The 23,454-nt window shown below is 43.4% G+C and overlaps 1 protein-coding gene across 1 annotated transcript in view; it reads left to right on the top strand.

Annotated features, from left to right (window-relative positions):
• The window catches only part of Fam198b (family with sequence similarity 198 member B), a 44,800-nt gene extending 22,331 nt beyond the window's left edge, over positions 1–22,469 (top strand). Inside the window, exons 4-5 of the mRNA XM_023723651.1 lie at positions 14,979–15,205; positions 21,228–22,469. Of these exons, the coding sequence (XP_023579419.1) occupies positions 14,979–15,205; positions 21,228–21,435 (435 nt within the window). The 3' untranslated portion in view covers positions 21,436–22,469. The remainder of the gene's footprint in view (positions 1–14,978; positions 15,206–21,227) is intronic.
• The last annotated feature ends 985 nt before the right edge of the window (positions 22,470–23,454 follow it).

Genomic DNA, 23,454 nt, shown 5'->3' on the forward strand with positions numbered 1-23,454 from the left:
GAATTATATAATTCTTTATGCCTATTTTAAAAATATATTTTAATTTTTAAATGGAGTAACTTTCTATGTACTAAGCAAAGAAAGATCCTGATTGTTGCTGTCTTATAGATTAGGACGGGTTCTCAGGTGTCCCTTCCCTGTTCCTTGCTGTATACTGGCCGAGTACCTCCCATAGAGCTTTCTGAAAAGAGAGAGGAAAACCTCTCAGCATGGCACTTGACAGTAAGAGGCATGGTGCTCCTGAATCCCAAGCCTGGGACTTCAGGTCAGCGTGATTGTTTGGCAGCATGAGAACACTGCCAGTGTAAATGACCTCTATGCACGTATTTATTGGTAAATCCAAGAGTTTCAGACAGTTCTATAATATTTCTATGAATTAGAAATATTATAGGCAGTCAAACAGGCTAGTCCTTCAAGGAGACAGTACAAAAGACAAGATCCCATGCAACTGTGATGGAGACAGATGTTCCCACTGTGGGCCAGACCTAAAGACCAAAGATCAAACAAATGCTTACTTTCCTAGAGATAAGCATCCAGGATTGATCATCACCTTGAGGAAGCCAGGAAAAGTCACTAATCCAACCGCTACCGGCTACTGGATAAACTCCTGTTCTATATTCCTGCCCACTTGCTACATGACTCATTTCCCCATTTGGTCCTGGATTTAATCAATTTTACCTGAGCAATGGCATTTATAACCTTATTGGTTGACTGAAGTTTTGTCCCGCCTCATGCCCACCTAAGTGAGTTCCCATGCTCTCCACCTTAGACCCACTTCACTACATGGTTTTGCTCTATAAAAATCCCTGGTAATGGTAGCTTCGCTGTGTGACTCACTCGGGTCCCCCTTCTGTCCCTCTCAGACAGAAGCATTATTTCCCCCAATAAATATTCTGCTCTTAATCTTCATTTCTTCCTAAAATTCATTCTTCAGTTTTAGAGCACATAAAGTCACTCCAGATACCGCTCAGGTTGGGAGTTTCGTTCCACTATACCACAAGCAAGAGAATATAGTTTCTTTAATTTCCTAGCACACAGAAGAGGTGACCTAGTCAGACTGTCCCTTTACGCCAAGTGGCTTTGGTTGTATCAATTAGCACTATAATAGGCTGGGACCAGTGAACAAGGAATGCCAAGGATGAGAGTTTAGAGAACAATGTGCTTTTGCCTTTATTGTTTGTTGAGCTACATTTCCATGTCTTTTTAATGAAAAGTATCAAAATGATGCTCTTTGTTACCATGAGTCACATGCAAAGGTAAAGGATTTGGGGAGTGTGTGGTTTTAGGCACTAAACATGGGAAACCCCCAATCCCTGTAAAAACAGGATGTGCAGAGATCCAAAATGTCTTACAAGTATTATAGAGACTGTGTGAAGATGTTTAGCTTTTATCATAAGCAGAATTGAGGGACATTACGTCAGCACTGATGCGGCTGCTTCTGATTCCTGGTAGTGCTGCTTAGCGAGACAGCGATGTCATCTGTAAAGGAGACTCAAAGGACTTCAGAAATTATCTTGAAATCCCACAATTTGATTCTTTTGAGTACTGCTTGCAATAGACACCTCAAGCGTGCTTATTTCCTTTCTGTGTGTCAGTGTGTAGATGCAGGGATGTGATATCTGAACAGGACACAGATCTACCTCTGAAAGCAAGAAATGGAGAATTTTTACAGGAAAGGACAAGTGGAATGACTAAGCCACGTTCATAGGCTGTTTTTGTTAATAAAGGAAGTGGGTTCTTTTAATATTAGTTCTGAAAGGATCACTTTACTTTTATTGAATTATTTCATTATAGGAAGTGTACCCTAATACACTTATTTTTGCATAAGTCATCGTGATTGAGGAGAAAGTGTGATGCATAATTCTATGCTTGCATAGCTAGAAATTTTGCTTTAAATAGCAAGTGGTCCCTTGGGTTTTTACCCCTGATGTCTGGAAGCAGATTGGTCCCTCCACCCATGAGTGCTTTGCCCTCTTGACTTATCTATCAGCACTCAGGCACTGCTATTTTTAAACCTGGTAGACTGCACATACTGAGTCACCTTTTAATCCTGCTCAGTACTTCAGGGAGGAGAAGCAGCAGGCTGACAGTTCCTGGGAATTGCTCTGGCTGTGGCTTCCTTTTCATGTTCTTTGCTGCTGCCTTATTCAGACTCATCAGAGCAGTTTGGGATGCAGAAGAGTCCTAACTGAGATCTTTGTCTGCTGCCTTTCCTTTTTAAATTGTTTTACTAGTGTGGGTGTTAGTGGCACAGACTGTTTGCACTTATTGTGGGGAGTTGGCATCTGCAGTGCAGTCTTTCCTTTTTAATCAGATTGTTGCTTAACAAAAAAAGCTCTGAGGATTTCTATTTGATTGACAAATGAATTGTCAGTATCTTAGTACTTTAAGGTTATTATGGAGGTCAGGCCTGTCCGTCAGTGGTAGAATATGTAATTTTGAATGATTCAATCCCCACAACAAAGAGGAATTGCAGAAATCAGACATAACAAGGAAGATGTCATGGTAAACCCCAGCACCTATCACCCAGCTTCAGCCGTTACCAGCCTCTGACTGGTTGGGTTTCATTTATATCTGTTTATTTTACTTCCTGCGTCCTCATTAATTTGAAGCAAGTCACTGACACTGTTATTACCTGTTATTTTACCTGTAATACCCCAGTCTAATCAACAGAAGATGAAACACACTATTATTAACTATACCCAAAAGAAAAGTTTGCTGTAATTCCTGTCAGATGTCCAGCCAGTGATAACATTTTAATTATTTCATAAATGTCATATATACAGTTTTGCTTGTTCTTTGGCAACATTCAAGTAAAGCCTACAGTTTTGGTTGCCTGAAGTCTTAACTCTGCACTGCTTCTACACCTTCTTCCATTTTCCTTTCCTTTAATTTATTGAAGAAAGCAGACTGCTTGCTTGGTAGAGGTCAAGCTCTGGACTTTGCAGTCTGAAGGGCTGTGCTGGTGTTCTCTGTCCTCTTAACCGGTCGTGTCCCCTGAACAGTGCTGTTGAATTTAGAGATCAGATCGGACTTAGCTGTATTTGTTTTGTCAAGATTCTGTAGAGTCAGGCTGTGTTCCTGGGTTGGGCCGCAAATACTTCCTAGGTAGATTTTGTGACATTAGCAGTCATCGGTGCCCACATGGACTCACAAATTCACTAGACACTGAACATCGGTGATGGTCTCACTCGATCGTATTTCGTTTACTAGTTTATAATTTCATCTAAATAGAAGTTTTCCCTGCTTCTATGCGGCTGTCCAGTGCGGGACCATGTGTACACATGGGCGTCTTTCAAGAAGCAGCGTAACCTGGCCTTCACGCTGCCGTCCTTGCCGCCTTGCCCAGCCCCCACTTGGGCTGTGTGTGCTGTACTCTGCTGTCTCCGCTGTCCTCACCAGACATGCCACGCCCACTCAGAGACTCCAGGGCCACCCGCCTTGGTAGTGTCCTTCTGTGGTCCCCCACCCCTGGCCCTGCCAGTCCCTGAAGTCCAGCCTCTCCACAAAGTCTCGGGGAATCACGTTTTGGTGGGGGGTACCGGCCTCAGAACCTTGCACTTGCCAAGCAGGCACTTACGTCATTGAGCTCTCTCTCCTGCCATTTTCCTCTCCCCTTTTCTGGACTGCCAGTAGAATTTTTAATTCTGAAAGTTTTGATTACATTATATTTCAAATAGAAATCACATAGTAAAAGATGTATCAAAAATAAATTTAATGTTTAAGTTCTAGCTTATTTTTAACAGTAAAGGTTAATAAGCTATGAGCTTGAATTTATTATCATTATTTTGGAGGTATTAAATGCCAGTCGTCGTGCATGCTAAGCTTACATTCTGCTGCTCAGCCACACATCCAGGTCAGGCTTATCCTTTTCTTGGGAGCGTGACTTTATCTTTCTTGCTACTTGTTATGAGAGTGGCATAAAATAATGCCCACCAAGTACCTCTAGAGGCTGGCAGCTGTCCAGTACTCGTAGGTCATCACCCTCCCCATTCTATAAGTCAGCCAGTGTGTAGGAACCTGCACTTACTGTGGTTAGCTGTATGTATGAAGAGCCTTGATTTTCTGGGTCTCCCAGTGACAGCAGCCCCTCAGGGGTGATGCCACGCTGGCCTATGAACTGTCTGCAGTGCATAGCTGCCTAGTGCAGCTCTTTGTGCTGGCAGAAAGCATGAGGTCAGGAAGGTTGGCTCAGGATAGGGGCTGTCACCATTGTGCAGGGAGGCTGAGGAGATGCCCTCCTGATGTATTTAGCTGCAGCATCTCAGCCCATAGATTTTACAAAGCCCGTGGAGATTCTATTCTTTGCTTCTGTTGCTCGAAGTTCACATGGTGGTCCCTCACCTATCGCGGAGGTTCCATTCCAGACACCCCTATGCTAAAAGAAAATCAGCAAAGTAGCCATGTGTTTAGTGTTTGTATGTATGTTTTAAGGCTTCATAAACCCTTCCCACACTCTTATAAACCTTTCCCACACTTTAAAAAACACTCCTAATGTTTTTAAGCATTTTCTAAATTTGTAAACCTATGTAATTTTAAGGACATACGTGTACTGTGCAGTACTGCAAAATCCCGCAATATAGTGAGACATTCATGATAAATCATTTAGATGAATAGTTTTTTGAAAACCTGCAAAACAATGACTCTGAAAATCAAATCATAGAATAGTGAGGAACTACAGTATTCTGTTCATTGGGCCATTTCAAAAAATACAAAAGCACAAATTGAACAAAATGAATATGATATTTTCCCTTCCAGAATTATCTTGTCTATAAATGTAATGACTTAGCAAGACATTGTCTTAAAATAAAAAAATAAATAAAATACAAGGGCTGGGGACATAACTCATTGTGCAGGGGCTGGCTCAGTTACCTCTTTGTCTGTCTGTCTGTCTGTCTGTCTGTCTGTCTGTCTGTCTGTCTCTGTCTCCATCTCATATTTGCATTCCTTCTGATAGTAGATACATAACCAGCTGATGTCCCCTGCTCACGCCACCTTTCCTCAAGGTCCTACCTTACACCTTTGGCCCAAGGTAATCCCTCTCATGAAATCAGTGTGTGTCTTTCCGCTCATTTGCAATCTCATTTTACAAGCACATCTGCATGAAACTGATAGGTAAGTCCTGTGTGCTCTCCAGAGTCGCCCCCTGCACTTGGTCCTCTGAAGTTCTCTGCACCTCGCCGCTGCTGTATTTTGAGCAGCAGCAAGGGCAGGGTCCAGCCAAGCTGTAGTCTTTCCCTGCCATAATAAGGATGCGCTGGGAAGTGGACATTAAGGAAAACCCATTCCTGAACCATGTGTCTTCCAGGCAGGAGCCAGGAAAACTTCTCCAGAACAGAACTGGAATCTCAAAGTGACGGATACCACAGAGCATCTGCCTATTGCTTTTGGCCCTTAAAACGCCATGTAAAAGGCTTTTTTTGGCCTATGTTTTATTTAAACTGCTAGCTTTATAATTATATATCCTATTTTTCCGGGTAACATGGTTTAGTACTTTTTATTTTATTTCATGTACAAGGCCAGGAATTATAGACATACAGGAAACTGCTTAAGAAATTTGATGACATTCAACCCGTTTGAATTGCAGTTGTCCTCCAGATAGTCCTCAGTCTGGATCCCCATCAGGGTCCTTACAGAGTTTGGGACTTGCTCCTTGAATCTGAGGAAATGCCTCTTGTGTGGCTCGGAAGCACCCCTGCTCCTCAGTACAGCTCTTGCCAGGCTCCTCCTGGTAGATCATCACTTTGGATCCATTTCACCATTCGAGGGCCTGACCTCCTTTCCATCCAGCGACTCCTCTAGATTTCATCGCTTCAAATAGCATCAGAGCCAGGAAGTCTGTAAAGTCTCCTTTTGTGAAGTCGACCCACGTCCCTCCCTAACATCACGACTTCTGGAAACCTTGGGGAGGTTAGGAAGCCAGCAGGCAAAGCGTCTGGGCCTTACTTTGGGAGTCACATGTTTTCCCTCTCTGCAGACCTTTAGTGGGGACGTAGTTTCTTGTGCTAAAATGCTCTTTGGGAGTATGACAAGATGGGAGGGTAAATGTGGAGGCCTTGACTCTCCCGCAGGAGTAATTTTCCTAGCGGAAGCTTGACCTTCTCTTACTTCACAGAATATAAGCTGTTTGCTTGACTTCATGCTGGGGATTTCTAAGAGAAAGACTCATCTAGGCACCGAGACCCACACGCACCAGCCTGGCTTCTCGGCCACTTGGCCTCCACACTGCCGCACACTGCACTTCCTGGGAGACTGGGCCCTTCCCCATGAGCAGAAGTGCGTATCTCCTGCTGGGGAGCAGACAGACTCCACTGGTGTCTGCTCCCAAAATGAATCCTTTAAGGTTTTGTGCATTCTTTTATATATTAAAAATATTTTAATTGAGACATGGCTGTGCAGATTCACTCAAGCCAGTGCGATATTTCAGTACGTGTATAGAATATGTAATGATCAGACTGGGATAGTTCGTATCTCATCACCTCAGATATTTACCGTTTGTTGGTGTTGGGGAAATTAAAAATCTTTTCAACTAGATCTTTGAAATGTCTGGTTAGCTGTTGTCAGCCTTTGTTCCCTCAGTGTGCTCCGGAGCATCACGCTCTTCCTGCTGTGCAGCTGTCCCACTGCACCTCTTCACCATCTTTTCTCCATCCTCCCATACTTTAACCCTTTTTGTTTTCTGTTTTTTTTCAACTTCTATCACACTGACATCTTCCACGCGTGAAAGAAAATGTGATAGTTTCTATACTTGTTTTATTTCACTTAATGTAATGTCCTCCTATCCCATATATGCTTCCCTGACATAGATTTGATTCTTTTTTATTTCCAAATAACATTCCATTGCAAGTATATGCCACACGCACTTTCTTGCCCCTCTGTCTGTGGATGAGCACCTACACTAATTTCCTTTCTAGGCTACCAGATAGTGATACACACCATGGAGTACAAAGGTTTCATCCACAAACTGATTTCATTCCACTTGGATTTTTACCCAGGCATGAAGTTCCTGAATCTTATGATAATAGAACTTTATATAGCTATTTTTCCTCACTATTTAACATCCATCTTCAGAGATCCCTGGCATGGATTATTCTAAGGCCTCTTCTATACAACAGACTAGAAAATGGGCTGACCTAGGTCTTTGCTCTCCTATTAGCCTAAGTTAAAGAAGAAATATACTTCTTGGTCTTCCTGAATTGTACATTTAGTCAAAAGGGCAATGTATATTATTTAGTTATATGTCATTTTTGTTTATTTGCACACTTGTCATGAACATTTCAGATTGCTGAAGTTGATCATTGCATAGTTAATATGATGTAATCGTAAGTCAAGTTACACAGTTGGCCCTGGAAAGATCAGGGATGTGAGAAAGCCTGCGTGATTCGATGTCTAATCATATTCATGGGTGATTGTTTAAAAATCTTATGGTCCATTATTGGTGTCTGAAGACGGAGATGCAGAGAAGGTTAAGGGTTAATCAAAAAAGCTAGTTTACCCAGTGGAAAAGTGACGAAGGATTCTGTTAGTCTTATGGTCTTCCCGGCCACATTTATATAGTTATTTATTTGTTTATTTATTTATTTTTGCAGAACCAGGAAATGAACTCAGGCCCTTGCGCTTGCCAGGGAAGTGCTTATTCTACTGAGCCATCTCCCCGGCCCCATATTTGAGTTGTTATGAGTAGGCACATTTCATGAATAGATGCATAGATCTTCAAAGATTTAATATCATGGTATGGTAAAATTGCATGGGTTGTTTGGGGCAATGTCTTGGGCAGGGAGGCTGTTCAGGGAGGCCATGAGGTCCGCTCTTACTTCATACAATACGAGAGCTTTGTCTTGCTGTCTTTGCTGTGCTGTTTGCAGGGCTGGGTGAATTCGTCAATATCTTAACATCCATCGGAGTAGGCATTAAACTACCTGTAGTAACTGGTAGATTTTGTGGCCACTGCATACGGGAGAAAAACATGACAAAGCAAGATTCACCTGAAGATGTCCTTCATGAGGCCTTAACAGCCAACTACTTTTACTAAATGTCTACGTACAGTAAGTACGTGTCATCTTAGTGTCCTCAGAGACAAACTGAGAAGAGTATGCAGATCACAGGTGCTGCACCTCGTGGGGCGCAGTGATTGTACAAGCATCCAAACCATTGTGTGAGCTGAGAGAATCAAAGTGGAATCCCGGACCAGATGTAGGCCTTTCTAGTTAGCTATCTGCTCCTGGGAGTGGATCCACTGTTCCTTCTAACGCCTGTTTTCAACGGGCGGTGGTTAAGTGTTTGCAATTTATAAAATATGTCAGTGGAGAAGGCATTCCCCCTGAAAGCAGTAACGCTGTCTTTGCTGTGCCATGGTAGGCAGGGTACTGGGTTAGCGTCTGTTGAAATCCACTCTACTGTCTTGTTCATCTATTTCGGCTAATTGCCTGCCTTCAATTTGTAATACGGTAAAAGATAATTTACACCATTCTGCATTACTGTGATAAATAGAAATCTTGTAAGGTAAAGTGCATTACAAGCATTATGTAAAGGGCTTTATTAATAGCAACTTTGTAATTCATAGGAAGGAGCATAGAAGCAAAACATCGCAGAATGGGAAATTCTAATAAGTTTTGAAAAAAAATGTTCAATTTAGGAAGCAAAATTTATTTAATAATAGCCAGAAAATAATTCAGTTTGTCAGAACTGAACTTTTAGCAGGAGTGAGTTATTGAAAAGTATAAGTCAAAGCAGCTTTTGGATTTGTTACATTAGATTCTATTAAATATATGAGAACTTCATTTGAGTATAGTCAGATACATTGTCTTGTTTTTGTCATATCCCTTTCAATTAAGCCCGTATCATGCAGAAAACAAAACTGATAGCAAATCTATGTGAATACTAAATATTAATACACATCAAGTTCAACCAGAGACATTTTCCATAGCAGCATTCCTTTTGAAATAAATGAACGTGTATTTATAGTCTTATTCAATGATGCAAGATAGAAATGATGTTTCACTTCATTGACAGAAAGCATTTTAAAGAAAATTTTATTGGAGCGATTTTATTTTATTCCTATAGTACATTTATTTTCTTAACATAAATTCACTCTGTAAATCAGGATTTCATAGCATGTAAACATTGCAGTTGTTCTCAGTCTTGCTAGTCTTTTTAAATCGTTAGTGCATGGAGGACAACCTCTGGCAAGAGACTTTTGTCCAAATTATGGAACATGAATTTTCTTTCCTAAAAATAGGCTGCTGGCTGCCGCTGGCTCTGCAGAGCCTTCCTATGCCACAGCCATGCTCAGGTTGGGGTTCTCATGCAGGGGTGGTGTGTGGATTCTAAACACTGCATCTGCAGAACCAGACCCAAATATCATCACCGTAAAAATAGTTCTGCTTATGCACAGAAATGGTGCTATGTCTTCAGTATTATGGGAGAAACCACCACTCTTCCTGAAATTGATGTATGCTGACAGTCACTCGTTTTTAAATGTGGAATTCTAGAGCAGGGCATGACCCACTTTCCGGAGGAAGAGGCGCAGGGGGCCTGTGCTTGTTGTTAGAGGTGTGTGGGAGGCTATTTTTATCTTTCCTATTGTTCATCAACTGCTGAGCCGCTCACATTTATGTCTGCAGTAACTTCACAGGCACCCGTTGTGACGGCAACAGGGCACAAAGGTGAAATCCATTGTTCTAAGGAGCAGAGAGTGCGCGGCATCCGGATGCAGTCGGTGAATGTGTGAGCTTGGTGAGGCTCCAGCGTAGGCATCCGAGCCTGCGGGAGCCAGTGCCGCCAGGCGCTGGGACTCGTCCAGCCTTGCTCTTCCCACGATTTCATGTTCTTGCACACTTGCCCAACTAGCCCAAGCCAGGTGCAATTTCACTGCTAGCACAGCTAGTGCACAGGGGTTTGCATGAAGCCCCAAGCACTGTCCTAGACAAATGAGTAACTGATGAGTAAAAAAGCATGCTCTCTGTTGTCTTGAAATAACCAAAGAATTACTAAAATGGGACTTTCTTCTGCTTGCATTTGTTTAAACCAAAGAGATGTCCAGTGAGGTAAGTGGGATTCAGAGGACTCTTCCAGAAGAGTGCTAATTAGACAGACTTCTCTCGTGCTTTTGGTTGCACCTGCATATTGTCTATTTTAAGGGTCATTGTGGACTTACTCTGAAATACTGGAATTCATAATCCTTGTTTAGTAAAATTAGACTTTGTGAAAGAAACCAAGGAAGACAGATTACAAGGACAGGTGTCCTGTTGTCCACCATGCCTGCCCTCGAACTTCCTCTTACTCTGTTCACTGGATACTACTTAAGAAAACCTACAGTGCCAAGATGTGCCCCTGTTTTGTTTGTTTGATTCTTCCCAACACAAAACAGTTCCTTGGAGAAGTTCTGTAAATGCTCACTATGAAATGCCTGCCGACTTCCAGCAGTGTTCACTCACTGGGCGCCTACCAAAGGTTGGATTTATGGAGAATCACCACATTCTGCTGCTTGCTTTCATTGAATACTTAAAATTTCTCTTAAAAGCGCAATTTTTTCTTAAACTGGAGCTTTAAAAGTGGCGAAAATAAACAACCTGCAGAGGTGGTGTGACCGACAAGCAGTGACCTCCCTGCCTGGGCGACACACACCTCTGGCCCCATGTGGGCGCCGGCGCTCAGGCACAGCCTGGGAGGCGGCCAGCTGTCCAGCTCATCTAACTTGAGTGAAATGACTGAATGGGGGAAGCATTTCGATAACGAGGATGTCTGATCCACGTTAGGAGGAAGATCCTCACTGCAGCCTCCAGCTTCTAGGTCCATTTGCCGTGCATTCGCATCACCAGATGCCCTGTTCCTTGCCTTTTTGTACTCCTTAGAGCTCCGCAAGAGAAAACGAGGAGTCGCACCTGCAGACACTCCTACTCTGAGGCTCTCCCTCCGGGAACAGTTTTCTCACCCACCCCTGCCCTCCCAGCCTTCACTGTCCTGGTTGCCCTTCCTCCCTCGCAAGTCAGTCTCAGGCGCCGCACCACACACAGCAGCAGGGTCTGCTGACAAGCGAGGGACACTACAAAGAAGCGCTTAGAATTGGGGGCAGTGATTTTTGAACCAAACAAAGTGCTTGTCTGGAGTTTTGTATTTTTTAAAAAATTTGATATCATGACTATTTATTTTTATTAATCATTAAAATTAAAGCAGTAGTCCACATGGAGAACCATGGTCTACTACAGTCTCCATTTCTATGCAGAGGTCCCTGGGTTTCTCCCTCCTGCCTTCCTGTGTTTTCCAGCCCGTACTACCTGGCACCTAACTGCTGACTGCAGTGTCCTCTCTGTCATGAGGTTTCCTGAATTCCTTTACCACAGTTCTTCGTTTTGCTGCTGGAAACCTTAGAGTCAATCCTAATGAGTAAATCCTGTATTGTGTAGTTGCTTTTCTTCTGATGTCGCGGGAAGCGGGGCAGAAGAGGCACAACCGAAACATGCACCCACGGTGGGTGAGAGCACAGGCCTCAAATTCGGGGGCAGCTGCCGTGTGCTGAGCGGAGGTCACTTGACCTCTTTGTTCCTCAGTTTCCTCACTGATCACGTGGGACTGCTGCTGACACCTATCTGTGCAGGTACCATGAGATTCAGGGGAAGCAGTCAGTGCACAACTCCTGGGGAAACCCAGCCTGCGGTATCCGGAGGTATGCCATTATTTTTAACACTAACAGCATATTTAGTATATGTTTATGGGTTTCATTCAGGCCTTGCCAGAATTTGTTTAAAACGTCATTGTTTTGAGGAAAAAGGAAACACAGAGTCAGCGACCCAGCCTCTCAGAGATAGCTGGTCTGGGTGGTGCGTGCACATGTTGAGAGTGGTTAGGTTTCTGCAGACTTCTAATGGCTCGTGGAGAGCCAAAGCACCCCGTTCAGACCTGGTGAGCAGTAGTGACTCACTTGAGACACTCTTTCTCCATCCAGGCAACACTAGCACTACCAAGCGAAAGTAGAATTAAAAAAAAAAAAAAAAAAGCCCGTAGAGGGAAAAGCATGTGAAAACACAGCACTACCAAAGCCAACACCAACTAAAAATTTGGCTGGAACACCTGGATTTTGTGCACATAATTTTAGTTAGGTAAACATTGAAAGGATATATTTTCTTAAAAGAGGAAGAAGTGACTTCATAGAAAGTAGTGGTTGGCTGTCCTCTTCAGATGCAGAAGACCGATTTGGGAAAAGAATTTGTCTTGTTTTAAAGAATGAAGAGACATAAATTCCAATAAGTATCAGCAATGGGGATTTACATTCCCAGTTGCCTAAATGACAAAATTTATCCCCAAGTGGACTTCGCTGTAGGGTAATCACCTAAGAGCACAGACATGTGCAGGTGGGCTCCTGCGCTTGATCGTGTGACAGTTAAATGGCATGAGGGTTTAATGTGTGTACTAAATACATTAAAAATATATTACTGATTTATAGCTATAAGAATATACTTTATTAGGCTTTTAAAATGCAGTCTTAGAAGTAAGCAGAAACATGTTCAATGTATAATAATTAAATCAACCACCAGCATAATGGTACTGAATTTAAGGCAGTAGATTATTCTTTTGTAGGCAAGGTTTTTGCTATATATAATGAGAATTCAGAAGGAGGCCTGCAAACAAAATTCTGAGAATTAGCATGATTTAAGAGACATTAATCTTTTGCTAGAAAGTTTCTAGCAAAATTTTCCCTTTTGCTAGAAAGGGAAACAAACAAAAATGTGATCTACAATAGCTGGAGGATGAGGAAAACAAATAAAATAGATTCTGTAGGCATCATAGTGTGACCCTTCCTCTCTAGGTGTAAGCATGTGCACATTCCTGTGTATGCAGGGACACACACACACACACACACACACACACACACACACCCCTGGTAATGTGCCAAGCACATGCAGTGATCTGAATAAAGTGAGTGGCACCATTTTCTGGAAGAGAAATGAAGCTGAATACAAAGGCCCATTTTCCATAAGTGTCTGTTGGACTTCAGTGATGTAACAGTCTGCCAGGGAAACATTGAAGTTATCGCAGAATGCTGAGTGATTTAAAATTAGACTAGATGAAGCACTTTACAAATACAATGTGGGAAAGAATCTAATATTGATAAAGAAGTAAAAAGATAATTTACATTATTCTTTTTGGCTTCTAACCTTCAATTGTTTCCATATGGTTCAAAAATAGAAACATAATATTTATTGAACTATTGAAAGTTAGGGCCTAAACATGAAAGAGCTTATTATTTAGCAAGAATGTATTTAATTGTGGCTTTTGCTATAGTTTGGTTATGCAGTATCTCCCAAAGTTGTGAACTACAGTCTGGTATGCAATTTGGAGAGAGTGGGACCTTTAAAAGGTGTGGTCTAGTGGGAGGAAGTGAGGTCATTGGGGGCGTGGCCTGGCAGGGCTGCTGAGACTCCCACTCCTTCTGCTTCCCTCCATTACTTTCTGGCCAGGAAGAGAGCGTACTGCTCCACCTCCTGTTCCCTCTGTGCTGTGCTGCCACACAAAGACCTCTAAAACCATGGACAAAGACCTCTAAAACCATGAGCCTACGTAAGCATCTTCTTCTTATGGATTGGTTATTTCAGATATTTTGTTTAGTGGCAGGAAATTGATGAACTCAGCTTTGTTGTAGAAATAATTCAAATATAGCTGTGTATTAGATCTTTCCAGACAAATATGGAGTTGCAGTGGAGGAACTTAGCAGTCCGGATTTGCTGTATGAATCAGATTCTAAATACATATGTCCAATATAAGTGGTGAGGCTGTCAACAAAACTAAAAGGATCTAGTTTCTGTCATTATATATAGAACAAACTGTCAACAAACTGAATGCAACAAACTGAACTTATTGTGACAGAAAAGACATGGAGATTCTTTGAGGACTCTTATTAGCTGATGTCTTAAAAGCAGGGGGGCGGGGGGCTTCAATAGAGAGCTGCTTGGTTTTGTTTTGTTTTGATTGTGGTCCTGGAGATTGAACTGGGGACCTTGTCTTTGCCAGGCAGACATTTGTGCCGGTGAGCTATCTCCGCAGCTAGAGAGCCACTTTGCAAAGTTGTTTTTTATGTTCTCTCTGACCTCTTCTTAAGTAATGAGCAATAATACAACAGTAATGTGCATCATTATCTCTCGCTCATAGGCAGACCATCATGAAGCTCCATAAAATAAAGAGCTGGAGGAGAACAGGACTATGTATTTTGTACTAGTTTTTGCTTCCTGCTCTATCTATTTCAGATACCCTTCTGAACTATAGTTTCACACGTCACTCTCCTGCTCCTTGCTGGGAAGCCTTCCTCTGCTCATGTCAAATGCACACATTTTCATCAGCAGTGGTTACTTGCTTTTCCCTGGAGTTGTCATTCGATTTTGCTTGAATGTCATTTGCTCAGCAAATGTCAACAACTGGCAAATGACCTTTGTCTCTGTTTCCTGTATGTGAGTGACCTTTATGTTAAGTAGCATACTTCAAGAGCCAGGACTGTGACCTTCTGGATAAATCGTGGATAGCCATGTGGTCCCATAGATGAGTTACTGTCATGCTTTTATCTGATGTAGTACACTTTTGCAGCCAGAAAAGGCGATCAGATTTTGTACAAACCAAATGAAGACAGGAAGAGAAGTTACAGCCTCTTGGGCATGCGAAGTATGACAGTTTTTTTCCTCTCCTGAATTGAGTCAGGGATTCTGTCAACTCTTCTGTGTGTGATGTCAGTGGGAACTCTGAGTGTTGAGGGTGGAGATCCCTAACTTGGACAGTCTGACTGTGGAGCTGTTGGCAGAAACTGGACGTGCTTAAAGGAATGAGTGAGTCAGAAGGCCTGGAACTTGGAGTCACTCTGCCAGTTGCTTCTATTTGAAGGATTTCAGCAGCGAAGACATTGAAAAGACATCAGCTCTTTGGAAATCCTGTAACTTTTCCAGATTTTGTTTTCACTCAGCACCTTAGATTTTACTTTTGTTTTCTTTTTGCAGATTTACAATCGATTAGACAGAAATTGCTGTGGCTTCAGACCTCGCAAGGAAGATGCCTGTGTAAGGAATGGACTGAGGCTGAACTGTCATGACCAAAATGCTGCAAGTCTGTCGCACATTATCCAGCGAAAGCATGACCCGAGACATTTGGTCTTTCTAGACAATAAGGGTTTTTTTGACCGGAGTGAAGATAACTTAAACTTCAAGTTGTTAGAGGGCATCAAAGAGTAAGTTTTATGAGAGAGTAACAACTTCTGGGATAATTACATTTATGTGAAGTCGGTAGTAGCATTCTCAGAAAACTCACATCTAAGTCTGATTGCTTTCATCACTGAAAAGAATTGTAAATGTGAACCTGGGAGTGGAATCCCGAGAGAGCGCTGCGTGACAGCCTATGCTGCCCCAGAAGGCCACGATGTTTTGCATTCATTGTGTTGCTTGGCTCACTTGGTGGAAATTCAGAAAGCTTTATGTGGAAGAATCCAGGGAGCTTGGAAATAGGAACAGGAAGGAGTGAGCAGCAGAAGCGCTGTTATTAGGGCGCAGGAGAGAGCAGGGTGGAGACGGCGAGATATGCAGAGAGCAGCGGGGCAGAGCATTTGATTCCTAGTTAATCTTGAATAACTTTCATGAAGTCATGAAAAATGAAAGCCAGCCTTGGCATAGTCACAGTACCAAGGTACAGTGGGCTGTTTAGGTCAAGTAGGATGGTTTTCTTTTTTATGTATTTGGTACAGGGTCTCACTAGGCAGCTCAGACTAGTGATCCTCCTGTTTTCAGCCTTCCCAGCACGGGGATTATAAGGGTGCTCCGCCAGGCCCAGTCTTGGTGGCCAGCTCAGCTTGCCTGGGGTGGAGCCAGTGTGGCATGTGCTACTGGGGACTGAACTCTTCCCTGTGCTTGCTTAAGCAGGCCTTAGTCTGCTGAGCTATCTTACCAGCCCAGCACGATGGTTTTGAGTGCGTGTAGTCTTCTAGTAACTGTGCTTCAAAGGGGAGCACATCCACCACACAGAAAAGAGAGCCAGCGGCGGTTACACAGGGAAGGACTGCTGCTCTATGCGGGATTGCTCACATGCCTTATTCTCCCTCATATAAGAAACTAAGAGAGTGAACAAAATCTGAGAGGTGTAATAGATTCTGTGAAAGGGAATAAACGCTCAAAAGGGGAAAAAAAACTGGGATGAGGAAAAGGAGAAAAAGAAGGAAGGGAAAATATACACATACACAAGGTAGCTAAGATACTTATGCTATTAATTTCTATTGGTTTGCTGAGGGGAACAGTTAATGCTTAACTGATCAATTTTATATGTATACATCTGGTAATGTGAACAACGACTCTGAAGATAGCAATAAATAATATAATGACCATAGTTAATTTCCTATCATTTTTGTTTTGGAACTCTATCATTTTTAAAATCAATTTTTAGCTTATTTATTTGTTTTGTATTTTTTTAAGGAAGAGTCTACAGAGTATTCAGGGTCTCACTACTAGATCGGATCTGCCTGTTTACATTCTCCCAAGAGCTGGGATTACGGGCGTGCGCCACCACGCTCAGTCTCAATTGCCATTTCAGCTTGCCCCGGGGGGCAGGGCCAGTATGGCAGGCCTGGGGATTGAACCTCTAGCCCCTGCACCTGCTTGCAAGCTCTTTAATCCATTGAGCTATTTGGTCAGCCCTTCTGTATCATTTTTAATGTTTTAAAAATGTTTTTATTTTCTTTGAAAAAAAGTACAGAGCGGAGAACTGATACATTCTGGCACCATTGCAGTGGGTAGAATGCATGCAGGGAGGCAAGTGCACGGGCCTGGGACGGGAGCGGAGCTCCGCACTGCCTCAGGTAGAGCCCTGCTCGGCACCCCGGCCTGGTGTCTGTGTGGAAGCGGAGGCAACTGCGAAGCAGAAGGGCAGGAACCACCTAGAAGGTCTGAACCATTAAACCTAGCTGTGGAAGCCGTGGTTAGCTTTCAAACCCCACCTCCCAGTGGGTGGGGCTACCCTATGGATGCTTTCTGCCTTGCTCAGGGATGAGCTTAACTGAGGAACTAGGGAGATGGAGACTTACGAGATGGGGGTGCCTGGTGAAACAGCAAGCCAGCACTGAGAAAGCCAAGGACTCAGGAAAGTATAACCGCAAGCTGGATACTGAGGCCCCCCTTGGCTTGGTGGCGCGTGCCTGTCGTCCCAGCTGAGTTGGAGGCTGAGGCAAGAGGGTGATGCCTTTTAGGCCATATAATAGCATAGCGTACCATAGCGTACCATAGCATACCATAGCATACCATAGCATACTGTAGCAAAGCATGCCAAGCCATGCCATGCCATGCTATGCCAGGCCATGTCACCCCACACCACACCACACATGACACCACACCACACATGACACCACACCACACCATACCACACCACACCATGCCATACCATTCCATTCAATAAAATAGTTTAGAATCCAAGCCTTTCAAATTTTCCACTAGCATATTTTTCTTTTTACACCAATTGATGGCCATGCTAGCTTACTACTCTTCTTCACAAAGTAGGGAATGTAGTATGTACTAGGCCGCAAGTTCTATTCCCAGTATGGCACATGAAAACCCCCAAATCCTTGCAAATTTTAGTCTGAAGCATATCTGAATTTCTAGCCCTAAACTATGGCTTAAGTAAGATGGATTTATGTACTTTGCTCATGACAAATAATAGCATTTTTGTGAGAGCTTCCATCTTGTCCTGCCCCATGTGATACAGGGAGAAAAACTGAGGTCAGGTGGGTGACCTCCAAATGATACAGGGAAAAATGAGCCCCTGACCTGACCTGTATGAGTTTGTATTCTCTAAAATTGAAGAATGAATTTTAGGAACACATGGAGGTTATGGGCAGAATATATTTATTGAGGGAAAGAAAGCTTCTGTCCAAGGAAGAAACAGGAAGGGGGTCCAAGTGGGTAGTCCTTCAGGAAAATGTCTCTTCCAGGGACTTTTATAGGATAAAACCATGTGGGGCTAAGATGGAGAAAGGGGGAACTCTCTTAGGTGGATGTGGGGTGGGACAAAACTATGGCCAACCAATGGGATTACAAGCACCATTGCTCAGGTAAAATTGATTAAGCCCAGGCCCGAATGGGGAAGGGAGTCATGTAGCAAGCAGGCATGAATGTAGAACAGGACCTTATCTGGTAGCCATCAGATAAGGATTCTCTCTGGCCTTCTCAGGGTGAGGATCAATCCGGGATGCTAATCTTCAGGGAGGTCAGCATTTGCTTGGTCTCTGGCTCCGAGCAGGAGCGTCTGTCCCTCCCATGGTTGCAAGGTATCTTGTCTTCTGGTCTTCTGTGTCATCTCCTTCAAAGGCCTGGCCCCATCTGACTGCCCATGATATTTCTGTCTAATTTGGCTGCCTGCAACATAAGGATAACCCATCCCTCACCTCTTTTTGTAGATTGAAAGCACAGTATGTGACACATTCTTTGCCTTTTGTGTGCAAAGGAAATTCTGTTTATAAAGAAATTTATATTCCCAAGGCGTCAGTTACTGTGTTGTCATAAGGGCCTTAAATTTTCTCCTAGAATGAAGAGAGCCTGAAAAAATGTCTATCCATTTCAAACATTCATGTAGATATGAATATTCTTACTTATCCTTGCAAAGAAGATTTAGCTTTAAGTACATTGTAAGGAGTAACGGGTTTAAAGTTAAATAGCCTTTGAATATATAATTCACACTGAAAAGCAAAAGTGAAGACTTCACTAATCCAAGATTTATGCTTTAAGTATTCTTTTTAACTAGTATAATGCAAAAACTAGTAATATTTTTGTTCTCTTTATATAAGAGGATTAATTACTAAAGAGAATAATTGTTTTAACAGTTTTGTTTTTTACATTCTGTCACAGCTAACTTAGCTGAAGGGCTATAGAATTTATGAACCATGGGTTCTTAATATATCATGAAGCAAAAATGCTACTTAATGATATTGCTTTGATTAGATTTCGTAGCATAGATTTTCAGAGAGCTCAAAACACCTCATAAGCACTGTTAATTCCACACTTCTCAGACTCATTAGGCAGGCCATCTCTGAGGCCAGGGGTCTTGGAGGGCATCAGAGTTCCTAGAGCCTGCGCCCTCTCAGCTGGTTCCTGTGTGCTAGCCTAGTATGACCCATTGAAATTTGTAAAGTTATACCCAGAAGGCTTGAGTGCTGGCAATGTGCACACTGTAAGGAAGAGTCTATTCTTGCTGTGTTTAAGTGGCATAATTCAGTTCATTTCAGGGCCGGCCAAATAGCTCAGCGGATTGAAGCACCTGCAAGCAGGCGCAGGGGCCGGGAGTTTGATCCCCAGGCCTGCAGTGCTAGCCCCACTCCCGCCCCCCAGGGAGGGCTGAGATTGCAATTGAGACTGGGGTGGTGGTGCACATCTGTAATCCCAGCTCTTGGGCGGCTGTAAACAAGTGGATCACTGCAAGTCTGATATAGTAGTGAGACCCTGAACACCCTGTAGACCCTTCCCTAAAACACAGAAAAAAAAAAAATTCAGTTCATTTCAAAGCAGTTGTCACACCCAATAGCTCTACCGTGCTTTCCTTAGCATTTCAACTAAAACAGGGAGAGTCCGTCTGGGTGTGTGCTTTAGTAACATGCTGCTTACGATTTTTGAACAAGAAATTTTGTGAAGTTCCTCGCGTAGAGCAAGCACATCCGAGGCCCCTGGCTTCGTGCGTTCCGACTGGAGGAGAAAGCACGAAGCACCCTGAAGGTGGTCAGCATAGTCTCTCCTGAGCACTTGTCAGGTTCTTTAGACAGCTGTCCTTTACAGACTCCCCTGGCTCTCAAGCTTCAGTTTTGTTAAACGTGTTTGAAAACACGTTGTGCAAGTCGCCTCTCCCTTACTGTGCCCAATGCCTGAGACAGTAAACCCAGAGGACAGGGGAGCTCGGGCGCTCAGCGGCGGAGCTTCCCTCATGGCGGCTGGCTCCATTCGTTGGGGCCGCAGCCGTGGCATGGCGGGTGGGCTTGGGCCTGGCGGACCCTCCCAGACAGCAGCTCAGCGCGCCCCGGTGACTTAAACGTCCAGTGGGCCCACCTTTAGAGGCGCCACCACTTTCCAGGGCACCGGCCAGCCCAGGATCGAGCCTTACACCAGGGCTGTAGGGAGGACTGCAGAGCTGGGTGATAGCTCACTGGAATAGTGTGCTTAGTGACATTCTAAGTCACCGGAGCTCTAGAAGTGTGATGGAACCAAAGGCACGCCTTTCTCTACTTGGGCATTTTTGAATGATTCTTTTCTCCTTTCATTACATACATTTGGGATACCGTGTAAGTCAAATTCAGTGGTGTAACTTCTATCTAGGGAAAGTATTTTACCACAGCAGTGATATGGCTTGTGTCTAGTTGTCCCCCCAAAGCCTCATGCAGTCATGGGGTGGACTTCTAGACGTTGTGATTAATTCATGATCCAGTGCTGGGACTATGGGTGTGAGTGCTTCTGGGATTGTGGGTGAGTGCAGCTGGGATTATGGATGAGTGATGCTGGTATTATGGGGGTGAGTACTACACCTGGCCTGGGACAGATAGACTGAATATACCATAAGGGAGACAGACTTGCTCTCTGTTGCCTTTGTTGCTGCTACTCCTCCCTTGTCTCTCTCTGCTCTTCGCCACCGCCATGAACAGTTGCTCTCTGCCCTGTGCCACTCTGCCTTGGAGCCAGCTGAGTATGGACTGAAACCTCCAGTAACTGTGAGCTAGATGAACCAACTTTTCTTTCCTTCATTTTGGTTGTTGGGTATTTGTCCCAGCAATGAGAGAAGAGTAACTGAGACAAACAGTGAGCTTTTTTTTTTTTTTTTGCTGTTTGTGTTTTCTTGCTGAAAACTCTACTTGACACGTAAGAAGATAATATTCTAGAGGATAGATTAGAGGGCTTGTGATGGATGAAACAGCACTCAGGACTGAGGGAATATCCTTGTTGATCTAGTGGAATCCTGATTTACATTCTTCTCTTTGCCTGCTTATCATGACTTTAAATAAAATGCTAGTACATCAAGTTCTGAGTGGTTGAAAAATTCAGTTTGCTTAAAGCCCAGGCTTCTAGTACATCATTATTAAGAGATGTGTTAACTCGGCAGTGACAAACAAGTTTTGGTTCTCAAGGTGCCATTTGATGATGAGATTTCCACCAGATTAATGAAGGGCAGACCAGCTAAGAAAAGAAGGAAGATCCCAAGCAGTTACTAAGAATGAAATGTCATTTTTTTCTTTTCAGATTTCCCGAATCGGCAGTTTCTGTTTTGAAGAGCCAGCACTTACGGCAGAAACTCCTGCAGTCTCTGTTCCTTGATAAAGTGTACTGGGAAAGCCAAGGAGGGAGGCAAGGGATTGAGAAGCTGATTGACGTCGTGGAGCGGAGGGCCCGAATCCTCATGACGTACATCAACGCGCATGGGGCCAGCGTGCTACCCATGAACGAGTGACAAGGCTAGCGCGCTCAGTGTGCACCGGCATTTTTATTTTTATTTTAAAACTAAGTATGTTGACCTCACATTCGCCCAGTATGAGGCAGTACAGACGAATACATGAAATGTATGAATTCAACCCCATAGATGAGATGGAGCTGAACACTATATGCAGAGGTTACAAGGAGTTTTAAAACATGCTGCTCAAAATATATATTTGTATTTGTCTCTAATATCACAATTTCTCTTAGAAACAGATTTCAGATTAGTTATAATCTTTCCAACTAGCTTTCAATAGTATTGTGCATTTAGTAGGGCAGTAGGAACTGGAGGTTCTGACCGATCAGCTGCACTGTATGCCGTTTTGTCTGAGCCGTCCAGCTCTAGTGGGAGCGGGTTCTAAGGTTCTGCTATTGCCGGTTGTTAGAACAGCGGTTGCGACACTATGCAGAGGTGAGTCTGTGCTGGATAATTCAGAAGCAACAACTGCAAAACGGCCAGCATCTACAGCACTTTCCAAACAGAAGTAGTGGACTAATACAAAATCAAGAGTATGATTTCTGAAGTATCTATAAATCATCATCCATCTCTGAGGAGTAGGGTCTACATACCCCATTCCTTTTTAGAAATTTATTTTATTGCCAATATAAAACATCTATGTTTAACAATTTGTATATTTGTTAGCTATTTCTCTATTTTGATTCATTTTTCGGCTAACAGTTTAGAAATTAGACAATTCTAAGCAATAATTTCCCTGTTTGAAATGAACTTAGAGAGTCTTCTATGGATGCTTTAAATATGTTATCATTTTATAAAAGATATACTATAATTTTTGTATAATTAATAATAAAGGATTTGTTCTATGGAATTATATTTATTCTGATTTAGTTGATATTGCCCATATATGAAAATATGTCCACATATTGAGTGTGTTTGAATACATTATCTAGCTGAATCCTGTATGAGAACTGCAAGCAAGATAAAGGAAAACCTAACTTGTCAAGGGCTGGCTCAGTGGATTAAAGAGCCTACTTAGGCGGAGCGCTGGGACTGGGGTTCAATCCCCAGCGTGCCGTGCTGGCCCCGCCCCCCGGGTGCGCTGAGACAGCGCTGGACGCAGTGGCGAGCGCCTGTAATCCCAGTGCTTGGGAGGCTGAAAACAGGAGGCTCGCTGCGAGTCCGATCTGTAGAGTGAGACTCGTAGACCCTGTACTACATACATACAAAAAGAAAACGCTAACTGTGCAATTCTTGCCAATGAGGACGCATGACTAGAAATAAAACAGGGAGTATCAACAATACCGAGCCCCAAACGGGAGGGTCTCCCTAAACTTCTTGTACTGACTTCTAAATTATGTTCGAAGGACCTTGCTGTAATGCTCCTTGTCGGCCCTTTATGCCCAGGGGAGGGGGCTAAGTTCATCAGATGGCATGGATTTGCTCATACATCACCCCTGAAATAATCATACCTCTCACCATCTTCCGTCCTGGACCTTGTTTAAAAACTTTTTCTTTCCCTGAAAGTTTAAGAATATTCATTACGAATATGATACACTATCTTTTCGCAGTCTGTTATTGCTAAAGGGCACCATCTTCTTTCTGGTGACGAGTAATCGGTATCCGTGTGCCGAGGACGAGTGAAGAAGCCCAACGCAGGCTGGGATTTAAGTGAGCGTGCGTGTGGCCGCCGACTGCGCCGGGGCCGGGGGCAGCTCGGAGCCCGCCGCGGACAAGGCCGGAGACTGCGCCGGCCGCGCGGTGACGTCTCTAATCTCCCTCCGCTGGGTCGGTCGCAGCGTTCGGCCCCTGCGCGGGCTTCCTTGCCGGCTTCAAACTGCTCTTGGGCTGTTCTCTGGCCTTTTGTGCCGAGTGGTGCTCCCCAGCACTTCCACCTCCTTGTCTGAATGTCCTTTCATCGATTATTGTCCTTTTTTTTCTTTTCTTTTCTTTTCTTTTCTTTTCTTTTCTTTTCTTTTCTTTTCTTTTGTTTTCTTGCTCTCTCTCTCTCTCTCTCTCTCTCTCTCTCTCTCTCTCTCT

This window comes from Octodon degus, unplaced genomic scaffold (assembly GCF_000260255.1).
Source record: "Octodon degus isolate 3935 unplaced genomic scaffold, OctDeg1.0 scaffold00101, whole genome shotgun sequence".
Classification (NCBI taxonomy): domain Eukaryota; kingdom Metazoa; phylum Chordata; class Mammalia; order Rodentia; family Octodontidae; genus Octodon; species Octodon degus.